We start from the raw sequence: 13,383 nt of genomic DNA, 5'->3' as shown, positions 1-13,383 counted from the left end.
ACAATATGAAGATCATTGTTCAATGCTAGACAACAGAATTCATGCTCCTAAAATTGGACAATCTATTTGTGAGTTTTTTTTTTTCATTCCAACCACTGGCTATAAATTGTACCCCTTTCTTTTCCTTTTTTTTTTAATTCCTCAAATCATCGGACCGTAGCGCCCTTGAGGCTCTTTACTGTGCAGACACCGCCTGACTTCGTAACCAGTCTCCCAATAGGATTCCTGGCTGCCGTGGCAGATGCCTCTCCGCTCTGCAGAATAGGAACCTGCGTACTGTCGAACGCAACCTCCAAGTTGTCGGTGGTCGTAAAACCGGGCTGGAAGGTCTCCCAGATCTTCTTCTTCGGGTTCAACACCTTCTCCGGCTCGCCTTCGCTCCAGCCCTCGAAGAAGACCCGCTCACCCGCCTCAGCATCCGCCGGTGGGGTGACAAGTTCAACAGGGCCGGCATGAGAATCCTCTCCCTCAGCCACGCGTGGTGATGCGGCGAGAACCATGGCGGCCGACTTGATGCCGCGCATAGTGACGGGCTTCAGGTTGCAAACAGCAACAATCTTGCGGCCTTGCATTTCTTCGAGTGGTACGAGGCCATTCAATCCAGAGCAGACCGTCCGAACTGTCTTACCCGTGGCCTCGTCCAGCGACGTGTTTTCGGTTCCAGGAGCGTCACCGCAGTCGATGGTAGAGACATAGAGGGAATCCGCGTTGGGGTGGTGGATCGCACGAAGAATATGACCGACACGGAGGTCAATCAGGGACGGCGACAGCGGTGCAGCGGGCGCGGGCGCGGGCTTGGGCTGCTTCTCCTTCTTCTCTTTCTTTTCCTTCTTCTCCTTCTTAGCCGCGTCAGGCGCTTCTTTAGTGGACTCCGGCGCCTCGCGGACGGTATCCTTGCCCTTCTCGGCCTTGCTCTGTCCTACAACAACTGTCTTCTCTTTACCCGCAGCTTGGGCTTCAGCTTTCTCCTTCTTCTTCCGCTCCTTTTCCTCCTTAGGATCCACTGGTTTCGGCACAAAGCGAACGTCATCCACGTCTATGGCGACTTTCTCCTCGTCCGGGATGTTGAGAGCGAACAGTGATCCATTCTGAACAAAGTCGATGTGTCTCACAATATGGTGGTATCCCTTCTCTCCAGTACGCTCCTCGGGAGTCCACTTCTCCACAATGGGGGCCAACACCGCGTAGGCCGCAATGTCCGCAACAGAAGGCTTCGCGCCGAGGAGAGTTGTCCGCGTTGCCAGATGGGTGTTGAGATTGGCGAGGATCGTGTCGATGACATGCTTGTCATCCTTGCCAAGGGCAGCGGTCAAACCACGGATGGTATTCAGCCATTGTTTGATATCTGCCTCCTCGGCTTCCGAGTAAGAGTTCTGCGGGAAGATATTAGGGGTGGCATGGGCGAGATCGAGTTCGGTCGCATCCGGGGAGATCGCGGTGGGATAGGAACGGTAGAGCAGGGAGAGCAGAGAGCTCTCGGGAGCGGAAGCGGTGGCCATTTTGGAAAAGTATCGGGAATGAAATCTTGGAGAGAGTCTGCCTGGCAGAGAAGGGCGACTGATAGCGAGGCTTGGGCGAGATCGCAGGACAAGGAATGAGGTCTGTGGTTGACGGAGAAGCGGGGTTCCTGCGGCCCGCAGTAGAGTCCCGGCGGAGGTGAGGGGCTTCAGCTTGGGCAGCTGTAAGGTGAATCCTGCCAGGAAAGAATCTTAATATGTTGTTGGCTAGTCGAAGAAGGTCGACTCCGAATGGCAGACGTGTGTTCGGTGGTCCTCTGCAGCTGCGAACGGCAGGCTTGCCCTTCCAAGGAGTAACTTTTTGCTTCGAGCGGGACACGTTAGGGCTGCGGCCCACTTGGATGACTCAGCCTAAGCGAACTTACCTGGTATGGACAGGCGTGACCAGTTAAGGTACCTGATACAGCAATTGTCGATTCTTCCTTTTTGCACGTTTCTGGATCTACATCGTACAGCAGATGAGGTTCTCATTGTTAATCTAACGTGTATATCTAACAAGGGACACGTATGTATGTACTAACGCAGATCCTTCAAGACCATGAATTCATGGCGCGACCCTGATGTACACGTATCAAGAAATGTAATGTGCAAGTAAGGTCCAAGTAGATAAAAAAAATTATCAGACGACGAGAGGAAGTCATTGACTCCAAGGAGATGCAAAAAGATTAGGTGGACATCATAGTGCCATAGCTCTAGGTAGGGGTGGCCAACCCCAACGAAGGGCCTCTCTGATCAAAGACGACGAACATGGACTTGAGGAACACATCTCCGAAGATCTGGAATTCGCTGCCTTGGTTTGACTGAATGCCTCCAAAGCACACTACGTATGGAAGTTAGCGGGAAAATGAGAAAGTACAAGAGGCCTCTGGAAGACTTACGCTTTTGGCCGTTCGTGGTGTTCGTTCCAATCTCGGAGAATGATCCCACCGCTCCCGGCACGGTTGCCAAGTTGTCATCGCCTACGGCTATTGACAAGGTGGGCAGCTGAGCATCGCAGGGAAAGATGAATCCACCAGCCTGGTTTGCGAACACGGCACCCTGGACTTGCGAGTAGTATGCTTCGGCGACTTCAGGACTGACGAGCATGAGCGAAGTGCCCGTGTCAGCGATGGCGGTGGGTGCAATTCGGATATCCTGCAATTGCCCATCACCAACGGCAAACTGCGCAGAGTTGAACTGCCAGAAGCCATTGGAATTGTCCACAGACACATTCGCAAGCTGACCGGTGAACTTAGTTTGATCGATCCTTCCAAACTCGTAGGTTCCCACACCGCCGGCCTTCAGAGATGCAGTCATGACAGGTTCATCTAACGAGCTCGCGATATTATCGAAGAAGGTCTTTTGTTGCTGAGGCTGTACCGTGTTGAGTTTGGAGAATGCGAGGCCCACCAGTCCGTTCGAGCTGGTGTCTTCGATGAACGACTGGGACACCTCGGTCGCCAGTTCGACAGCCTGGTTTTCAACAGTGGCACCTCCAATATTGACAGTATCGGTCCCAACGTTGCCGGAAGCACTGGATCCATCACCATAAGTGATGTTGAATGTCGCGCCCTCTATTTGCTTAAAGGTTTGAGATTTAGCCGGATCATAGATAGTGTGGCCTTGCTGGGCCGCCTTGCTGAGCTGGGTGTTGAACACCCACCTATGGAACTGGTCAGTCAATAACAACCTCCTGGTGTTAGGTAGACCACAAGATACATACAAATCTGACGATCCAGTGTCGAAATCCATCACCAGTGTCTGCCCGCCAATCTGAACTGGGGACACAAACTCAGCATCATTATTAATAGACATGGCACTCACGGCACCCTGCTCATCTGGCTCCTTGGGATTGGTGGTCGCCTTAGAAGCAAGCTCACTGGGCTTGATGGGTTCAAAATCAAGAACATCGAGGCCGAAATTCGTTTGGGTGATGTTGAACTTGCGGTAAGCCTTTCGCAAGGCTGCAGGACCATAGGGCACATAGTCACTGCGTCGCACCCGATCTACTTTAAAGGACCTGCCTTTCCGTTTGGGTGCTGTTGGCACACCAAGTGCTAGACTTGAGAAGAAAAGGAGCGTGCAGAGAAAAGATGTCAGAAACTTCATCTTGATAAGTGCCCCTCCCGGAGGTGCCTGGCAATTACGGAACGAAAGCGGCCAAGACGAAGAAGGCTGAAGGAAGAAGATATAAATTATAAGAAAAGTTGTATTTTCAAGAATGGAAACAGGGTCAAGTCCAGACTTGACGCTGTAGGGGGCAAGGTTAAAAAAGGGAAGAGAGGCAAAGAGTGAAGATAGAAGAAAGAGGGCAGAAGAATGGAAGGCCTCCCAGAGGAACGAGATTTCAAAAGAGGCGGATAGAAAGAAACACAAAAGAGAAAAAGCAAGAAAAGTGAAGAGCAGATATCCCCGGGAGAGGATTACTAGTAATATTTTCTACATCTGCACGGCAGGATATCTCCATATTGACACTAAATATCCTTAGTACGGAAACCAGGGGGAGAAAAGGGTTAAGACAACAGACCCATCAATGGTACAGTACCATTTGTTAGAAGCTGTTTAGGATTCACTTGACAGCTCACACTGGTGTGAAAGCCGCTGGCAGCCAGCTCCATGATTCAGGACTAGATCGGTGGTTGGCCATCTGGTTGGTGGATTCAGATCTCCTGCAGGGAGTACAGTGACGGTACACGCGGGGCTTGCGCGGCCCGGATACATTTCAGGAGCCTGCCAGATATTCAAACGATCGATGTGTCGTGGCGGTGGGGAACTGCGTGCTCGAAGAGTTTTGGATAGAGAGACGCTGTCTGTCGGGAGCTTTCCCTGGCAAGCTGCTTGGCGGTTGTTGTCGCATGTCTGAAACACGGAACTTGGAAGCTGCGACCTGCCTTATGCCTGGCCGCCAACCAATCCACGGCGCGCCTCCCGCACTTGCCCGAAACAGCAGCCTCCTGCTGCTGCCAGTGCCAAAGCTGACTGGCGACTTCCCTTCAAGGCTTGTAAACAGACTGCTCGGGAGGGCGCCTAACACAGCAAATCAGATTCGAGTCGCTGGTAGCTGACGAATCCGCCGGAAGAGAATTAATTTAATTACTACGGGTACCTATACCATTTTATCGATACTTTGTAGTTCCTCTCTGCGGTTACTCTGCCGAAGTTCGCGCGGTCAATGCGACTGCTATTACTGCTCTACAACAAAACCTGCCGCCACATATCTCCTTTGCTTGCCGCACCGGGTAACGAGGAAAGCGAGACAAGCAACACGACCAGGACAGTATGATGGGGTCTACAGCCACAATGTGCCAATCCTGGTAGTGTTACATGATCTTTTTACCCGCAGTGATTCTGAAACGACAAGCTCCAGGATGGTCTTGTGCAATTTTCATGCAAGAACTTCTGGCAGATGGGCTTTAATTAGTAGTACCTATTTACTATTATACTTTGCTGCACTGGTGCAATATCATGACGACCTAACCACCTAGATAGATTATTAAAATCGTTCCTTTTCTACCATTTAGGTAGTACCTCAGAGAAAACTCCTCTTGGTGCGTAAGTGTCTAACATAGCCTCTTCGGCAACTTTTGCCGTTCGAGACATATGTCTCAGACTCCGAGTGATGTCTCATACCGATGATATCTTTACAGACTTCTATCCGGCTACCGATATTCCCCTGAACATGTGAAGCGAGACAGATTTGCCCCAAAAAGCACCATGACATGGATCCCGGCAAAGATCACATTGGAACATGGAGCAGCCTCGTCATTAATAATCATCAGATATCTATTTATTCCAATAACAGTAAGAAGCCAGTAAGATTAACACAAGATTCGGAACCGTGTAGTGTCGTATAATAATTCTATATACGTATATACTCCCTGGGTATCAGGGTTGTGAAAACCCACGCCAATCTCCCACCGAAACGCCATGTCCGATGTACCACCCAAGATCATTCAAATGCAAATCGCTGGTCAAAACAAATCACACGGATCGCTATGTCCATAATCAAAACGAATACTACCATGGTAAGACCTCCCTTAGACCACGATCTCTTCCAGTAGGACATGGTTGGGGTCCTCCCCAACCTGCTTGCTAACCGCCCGGACAACCGCCTTGATCGCCTTCGACGCCGGGCTGTCCGGGAAGTTGTCCACAAAGCTTTCTCCATAATCACAGGCCATTCCTACCCGGGGGTCCAGGGGAACAGATCCCAGAAAAGGGATCCCCATCTTCCTAGCCAGTCGTCTTCCTCCACCCGTCGTGGCTCGGAAGATCTGAGATTCATGTGTACAGTTCGGGCAGACGAAACCAGACATGTTCTCCACGAGGCCTAGGATTCGGATTCCCGCCTTGCGGCAGAAATCGATCTCCTTCCGCACATCTAGCAAGGACACCTCTTGAGGTGTGGTGACAACCACGGCGCCATCCACGCCAGACTCTTTGAGGAATGAATTGACCGACAGATGCTCATCCGACGTCCCCGGTGGAGTGTCGACAATCAGATAGTCCAGCTCCCCCCATTCCACGTCCTTGAGAAACTGCTTGATCAAACCATTCTTCTTCGGACCTCGCCAGATCACAGCGTCATCGCGGTTGGGCAGCATGAACTGGATGCTCATGGCTCCTAGATTATCCGTCACCCACACTGGACTCCACCCGGCATTGCTGACATGAATCGTTTCGTCCTCGACGCCCATCATCTTCGGGATCGATGGCCCACAGATATCCGTATCCATAATGCCCACCGTCGAGTCTGGATTGGATGCGAAAGCGTGGGCGAGGAGTGCGGAAAATGTCGACTTTCCCACGCCACCTTTACCTGAGAGCACCAAAATTTTGTGTTTTATTTGAGAGAGACGAGCGGTGATAAGGGGAATGTCTGGATCTGGTCCTTTGGGGGCGGAGGCGCAAATGGATTGATTTGGACATCCGGCGCAAGCATCGCTTTTGCCAGCCTGCTCAGATTCAGGGCCGGGACAATGTTCTAAAACCAATCGCGTCAACAATCACAATCAATAGCGACATATGTGCGCAATTCTCGACGGAGAAAACACACCTGGTTCAGGTGCAACAAGGTTTGGCGCTGCCCTCGCTGGCGCAGCTAGAGATGCCGCTGTTGCATCCTCCAGAGAGGGAGCCATCTCTGACGATGTCTTTTAGAGTTGCAGCAGAGCAGGTCGTGCTCGAGGAACTCAAATCCGAGAAGAAAAGAGAGGGAAAAAAAGAGCGTAGATTACCAGAAAGGCAATAGATACGGTGGGGTGATTGATAATAGTTTCGGAGTTCCCTTTGATGACAAACGCGGATGTGCCCTGTGGCGCCTGGTAGGCGGGGAGACTCTCCGACGGAGAGTCTCCGAACCGGAGCCGGCAATGGGCCCCGCTGAACAAGATTCATGTTTATCTAATCCAGCACCCGATTTACGCCGATCGGCGAGGATCGGTTGCAGACACAGGAGGCCTGTAGAAATCCTAAGTGGTTTGGCATTGATTGTGGGTGTGAGAGGGGGAATGAAATCTAGGAGAATTAGCAGAACGCGTACAATGTCTATATATCCTACTCTCCTGGGCCCCTGTTCACTCGGTATGGAATCTCTACGAGGAGATAAATAGATATGCCTGCCAACTAACGTAGGTACTTTTTTTTGTATCCCACCCTGCCTTCACTCCACCACATCCTCACCCAGACGTAGCCGCTAAAACGGAGATGGCAATGGTGGGCTGCTCTTGAAGCATAACCGTATCGGTGCAGCAGCACTTTTCGTAATATACAGCGGGTTATGTTGCTGGCCAGGCTCTTCAGTGACCAGACGCCACTGAGACTCGGAAGGATGACGACAAGGACCGAGCAAGTGCCAAGTTGTAAGATGAAAGGAGTCTTGTTGTTCACTAACTTGCTTGAGTCTGTATCTGATTTCTGTTTGGCAGACCGGACACTTTAGAAAGATTCCCGCTTTACTTAATAAACGCTTTGCGTTAAACACCTCGTCCCACCACAAGTGAGGGCAAATGGAATAAGGATACCGAAAGGCTTCTCTGTCTTTGATGAGCTTGTCATTGTGATTGAAGAATACCACAATATTCTGCTTGATAATCAGATCATTCACGGTAATTCTAAATTCACGAGTTCGTCGTCTTGAAAATCTCGAATGTTCGTCAAGCTCATCGGAATAAGTCATCTTCGCTGATAGTTTATGGTTCGGTCCATAGCAATGACGGTTCATGATCTGCTGTGCCCATGAAAATGGTAAACAACATGAACCATCGGTAGCCCTAAGGGCGCATTTTCGATGACACTGTTGATAGAAGGAATATTTGCAATGAAAGATGGCGCACTGATGACAAAGCACATGCTTCGGCATGTCTGGCTGAAGAATAGTCAAGAGCTCCAGTCTATCTTTTCTCTTCAGAGACAGAGAGCGCCGCCCAATGGTATTCAGCATTGATCTGCAAGTAAGGACCAATGCAGCAGCAGAAGCGGGTGGGAGAATCTCAGCAATATATATGACCAGATCTGTTGGCAGACACCAAATGGGGGCATTTGGGTTTTGCTTGGGGCGAGATCTGCGGCACAGATAATATAGAAGGCTCCAGAGCGAGGCTGAGGATAGCATCAAAATAGACACAAACCAATCAGCAACAAGATCAGCAACGAGTTTCACTATCAAATCAGCGGCGAGTTCCCACATGGTATTTCACTAATAGCCAAAGAGAGAAAAGAACACTGCAACGTGAAGGAGGCATTGAGATCCTAAGGGGCCTTTCAATGAGCGCCTTCTTCTTCACTGATTCAACTTATGATTTAATCATGAGCTGAACAAATATTGCTATGTGGTTCACATTGGCATCATCTCCTTCCATGCTAGGCTTATTTGGTGGACTGATTCCAACCTGTTTAGCAGTCTGTTTCTCTGTTAGGCTTGGTTGTTGAGAGTCTCTCCCATGGATAGATAGAGTTTTTCCAGAGAACGTCACCCCCATTTTAGCGTATGTAAAAAATCGGCATAAAAAAAATATGTTGCTATAGCTAAAAAGGAATGATTATAAGGCAAGAGATAGAGAGTCTAGACACATAGAAGGATGGAATGATCAAGAGATAAAGGAATGAGGAGAACCAGACAGTCCACAGGGGATTCTCTAGAGAGTTAGATATATTGGCCCAATGTCTTCAATTAAAATAGATCAAAAATTAAAAAAATTAGGGACAGGGTCCTCTATTGCTGGCAGTTATAAGCTAAATAACTAAAATTAGCAGGGGGAGGAAGGCTATAAACGGGTAAAGACAGCAAAGCTCAAAATGACCATTCTCTCTCAAAAACAACCTCCATTTACATTATGTGATCTGGTCGGTTGGCATTAAGGCGGCAAGCATTATGGAGGATGATGTGCAAAGGCCTCGAAAACAGCGCGAAAGAGTTATTTTGGCGGCGATTGATCAGGTAATCATCAACGGAAATGCCATGCTGGCAAAGCACGTGAGGTGATGACGTCAATGCCCAGTCGACGCAGGGGAATTTCCCTGCGCCCTCTGCTCGTCAGGGATGGCCAAGTCTCCGGCGCCTGGCGCGGAAGAATCAATCAACATCTGCACGACTCTGCAGGTGCAGCAGCCTAGTCGAAGCCATTATTTCCCCTCCATTCTCACAGCGTACCTGGCCATGACGAGGGCAAGGGTTCCCCACACCGAAACCTGTTGCATGCCTGTGATTCTCTACTTTTGATGCTCTGCCACCCGCCCATCCCCGCATCTGTGTGGACTTCATAACCAAAGGAGACAGATTAAATTACACATGGAGTGCTGGAGAAGTAAATAACCGTTCGTTTCTTGTTGGGTAAATGCGCACGCGATTTCTGTGGACTTCTGTCAACTTCAGTGGACCACAGCGCTAAAACATCTCCAACTTTGATCCTGGTATTTACCTCCGGGCTCCACCACTTACTCCGTAAAGTCGTCTCGGTTCCGAATCGGTAAGAGACTTCCCTAAGTTCCCTTCCTCCAGGTTTTTAAAGCACTGCAGTTGACCCAGCCGGTCAATGTGAAGGTTCTGTGTTGCTCAACAGTTTACTACCTGCCAAGTACTAAGGCAAACTAATTAATGCACTAACCACTATAGATATTTAGGTAGGGTCCGTGCTGAGAATCACAAGCCAATCTACCCGATAACTCGTATCCTATTCCCACAGTTTCTTTCACATGAATTATTGACATTGTTGCACATCCATTGCTGTCTCAATTCCCTACCACAATGGACAGCAGTCGCACAACAGGTGCTCATCGTCCAGATAAGGGCCTGCGTGAGCGAATTGCAACCTCGCAGCATGTTGATGCTGGTGCTGTGGACGGAGCTGTAGCAAGCTCTGGCAATAATGCAGCTGCAACAAACACAGATGGGAAGACCAAGAAAACCTTTGGCAGGACACCAGACGGTACCAGTAAGTAGCCTTATGCCACCACTACTTTTCTGATAAAGCTGTATGGATTTAAAGCATCAAGCCCGACCGATCCCACTATTCCCTCCACTATTGCGCTCTATCACATGCTCTTGATACTTGTTGCTGTTCTTGTATATACAGTGGACATCTGGAAGCTGACAATATGTAACATCCAAGTATTCACGGTCCCCCCAACACATGACATGGTATCGCAGCTTTTGTCGCCAACTCAGCCCAAGAACCTCTCCGACATGATCGTTCTGGCCATTCTGGCTTTACATTTTGTGGCCTTTTGGCTTCTCCCTGCCTCTGCGAGGATCCCGGCCTTTGCAGCTATCTATGCCTTTTGGCGGACTGCCTACAATGGAGGAATCGGTTGGCTGCTCCACAATCAGTCGAATCACAGGACATTGGTGAGGTGGGCGGAGAAGTCGAAGGTCTTCATCAACCCATCTACCGGGAAGAACCCGCATCCGAAATTGTACCACCTCCTCAAGCGCGACATGGAGACCATGATTCCGAAAGATTACTCGTTTGACAATGCCCCGATTGAGTATAATACTTGGTTGGTCTTTAGGCGTGTCGTGGATGTCATCTTGATGTGTGACTTCATCTCATACTGTCTGTTTGCAGTAGCCTGTGGTGGCCGCCCTGAGGATGAGAGCCTGCTGATGACGGGGCTTCGATGGGCGGCAGGTCTGATCTTGGTTCTCTTCAATCTCTGGGTGAAACTGGATGCGCACAGAGTTGTCAAAGACTTCGCCTGGTATTGGGGTGACTTTTTCTTCCTTATTGACCAAGAATTGACGTTCGACGGCGTGTTTGAAATGGCACCGCATCCGATGTACTCCGTCGGATATGCCGGTTACTACGGAATCTCATTGATGGCTGCGAGCTATAAAGTGCTTATCATTTCCATTCTCGCACATGCAGCTCAATTTGCATTCTTGGTCTTTGTTGAGAATCCTCATATTGATAAGACATACAACCCCCCGCCCCCTCGCAAGCGCCATGCCGACCAGAATGGTGGTTCCGCAACCTCGCATGGGGTAGAATCGTCCAGTGCACCAGCCGCCAGCGACAAACTCCCTCAGCCCTCCCCAGTCCACAATCTGCTGGGTCTGCACAACTTGGATCTTCATAGAGTGACAGATTCTTCCGTGATCCTGATCCAGTTGCTCATCTTCATCCTGACCGCCGTCACCCCTTCCACGCCGGTCTATCAATTCTTTTTTGTACTCAACGCTGCCTTCTGGAGAATCTGGTATTCAGGTGTCATAGGGTATATCCTCCACCGGCAATCAAAGTACAAGGCGTGGACCCGACACTTCGTCAAGTTTGGAGATAGCCCCGAAGAAGCATGGCGCCAGTGGAAGGGCTCATACCATCTCAGCATGACATTATGCTATGCAAGTTTCATCGCCGCGGCGTGGAAGATGTACACTTTCCCTACCGACTGGAGCCGTAACATGGTATTACTGAAACATATTATCGGAGCCGGTTTGATCGCCCTGCAGATTTGGACCTCAGTCAGCATCTATGAGTCGCTGGGGGAGTTCGGCTGGTTCTTTGGAGACTTCTTCTTCGACGGTTCATCAAAGTTGACCTACAGTGGTATCTATCGCTTCCTGAACAATCCTGAACGCGTTCTTGGTCTTGCTGGCGTGTGGGGCGCAGCCTTGATCACAAGCAGTGGAGCGATCGTCTTCCTAGCGCTCCTTAGCCACATTCTGAGCCTAGCCTTCATCCAGCTGGTTGAACGCCCACATATGCAAAAACTGTACGGCCGAAGCCTGCGGCGGGATGCAGGCTTGGTGAAGAGCCTGAAGCGATCTCTGCCTCCACCGCTCAAACAGCTTGGTGGAAGTGTAGACCGGATGGTAGATGAGTCCTTTGAATTCGTGGAGGAGCTTCTGGAATCAGCTCGGCCAAAGCTGGCTGCCGGCGTCAATACTTTTGTGCAGGATGCAACGGCTCTGTTCCACAAATATCCCGCACGGATCACCATTGCCCGCATTGATGACGACGTCGCGGGTTATGAACTCCAGGACTACTCTCTGGAGATTGAGGGAACCGAGTCATCGCCGTCTGCGGAAAATGAACGTGGTAGCGGCAAGGAAGGCATCAACGCTCGCGGGCCTCCTGACAGAAGGGGCGATCCGAAGAACCTGATCTTTGAATATGGAGCTCCAATCAAAGTCAAGTGGACTGCGCCTCTCAATCATAGCAAGAAGGACTGGGTCGGTCTATATATGGTTACTGATAACAGCTCGCGTGAAGTCACGCGGGTCTCGTCGCAGGGACGATGGATCGCAACGAACGAGGGTTCCTATGACAGTCTGACATGCGAAAAGGGTCTGGTCAGCAGCGACGTTATCATTTCTGCTTCCGACCGCAAAGACGGCGAAAAGCGCGACCTTGCATCTGGGGAGATGATTTTCTCAGGCGACAAGCTCTTCTGGACGCAAGGAGTGTTTGAGTTCCGATACCACCACAACGGCAAACATAATGTTATGGCGATTTCCAGACCTTTCGAAATTAGAATCGGTCGGTTCGACGAGGACGATATTGAGGTTGACGATCATGGTGTGTTTCAGGCAGCGGTGGAATCCGCTTTGTTGCCTGTCGTTCGCAACTGTTTCGACCGTGACCCTGAGATTGCCCCGGAGACTGTTGACGAGCGCTTTGGAAGTCTCGTTGACAGAGACAGCAAGTACGCTAAACGGGTTGTTTTCGCAGTGCATCAGATGTGAGTTGGGCGTCATTGGTTTCCCTAAACAGGGACAGCCACTGATACTGACTGTTTCTGTCCTGTCAGGTTTGGCATTGAATTTGCTCCTGAAGTCGTCCGTGCTGATGGAAATGTTCGCAATCTGGCATGGAGAATATGTAACGCAAAGAAAGTTCTGGTATGAAATCCTTCAACCCTGCTATCCCCCAAAACACATCTGCCTGGAAATGCTGTTACAAAAAAAATTTCATTCGAGCTATAAAACGCTAATTAGTTTTCTACTTCACAGGCTCCCTACAGCATGTCGAGATCGAGAGGAACGACAACCCCGACATCGAAGGATTAGAAGCCATGGAGTTCCAGTCCTAGACTTCTCACTACATACCCCGAATCCAACCTTCCGATCCCTCTTCCGTTATTAAAATGGGCAACAAGAAAAAGAAATCAAGTAGAAGCGTTTTGAAGTAAAATACCCCTCACTAGCGTACATGCAGATACACGAAACTTCTCTGTGATGTTATAGTTTAGAAGCGCTCAGGCGCATGAGGAACGAATGGAAGAAGAATGTTGGGCATTGATTGACAGAGTTATCAATAATGAACTAATTGATGTGTTAGAAATCAAAATGAAGCTGCGATTTTTTTTTCCAAAGCTTGAAGGGACATGGCTTTCGATTGAAAAAAAGGTACTCCTTTTCCTGTGTCTCATCCGTGATCGAATTTAT

At 49.7% G+C, this 13,383-nt stretch overlaps 3 protein-coding genes across 3 annotated transcripts; 1 reads left to right on the top strand and 2 right to left on the bottom strand.

Moving 5' to 3' along the window:
- Nucleotides 1-146: 146 nt before the first annotated feature.
- Nucleotides 147-3,605, bottom strand: T310_0302 (Pepsin-type protease; the record flags this gene model as incomplete). The annotated part of the gene is made up of 4 exons (XM_013476820.1): nucleotides 147-1,679; nucleotides 1,883-1,959; nucleotides 2,396-3,159; nucleotides 3,220-3,605. 4 exons carry the CDS (start codon nucleotides 3,603-3,605, stop codon nucleotides 147-149), a joined length of 2,760 nt encoding a protein of 919 aa, XP_013332274.1.
- A 1,928-nt stretch (nucleotides 3,606-5,533) lies between these two features.
- On the bottom strand, nucleotides 5,534-6,637 carry T310_0301 (Nucleotide binding protein Nbp35; the record flags this gene model as incomplete). The annotated part of the gene is made up of 2 exons (XM_013476819.1): nucleotides 5,534-6,480; nucleotides 6,553-6,637. The coding sequence occupies 2 exons, from the start codon at nucleotides 6,635-6,637 to the stop codon at nucleotides 5,534-5,536; spliced, it is 1,032 nt and encodes a 343-aa protein (XP_013332273.1).
- A 3,104-nt stretch (nucleotides 6,638-9,741) lies between these two features.
- T310_0300 (Phosphatidylethanolamine N-methyltransferase) lies at nucleotides 9,742-13,005 on the top strand (the record flags this gene model as incomplete). The annotated part of the gene is made up of 4 exons (XM_013476818.1): nucleotides 9,742-9,928; nucleotides 10,070-12,677; nucleotides 12,747-12,837; nucleotides 12,934-13,005. The coding sequence occupies 4 exons, from the start codon at nucleotides 9,742-9,744 to the stop codon at nucleotides 13,003-13,005; spliced, it is 2,958 nt and encodes a 985-aa protein (XP_013332272.1).
- Between the last annotated feature and the right edge of the window lie 378 nt (nucleotides 13,006-13,383).

Source organism: Rasamsonia emersonii (genome assembly GCF_000968595.1).
Source record: "Rasamsonia emersonii CBS 393.64 chromosome Unknown ctg1118621759674, whole genome shotgun sequence".
Lineage (NCBI taxonomy): Eukaryota > Fungi > Ascomycota > Eurotiomycetes > Eurotiales > Trichocomaceae > Rasamsonia > Rasamsonia emersonii.
Note: the sequence above shows the minus strand (reverse complement) of the source record. Positions and strands in the feature narration are given on the sequence as shown.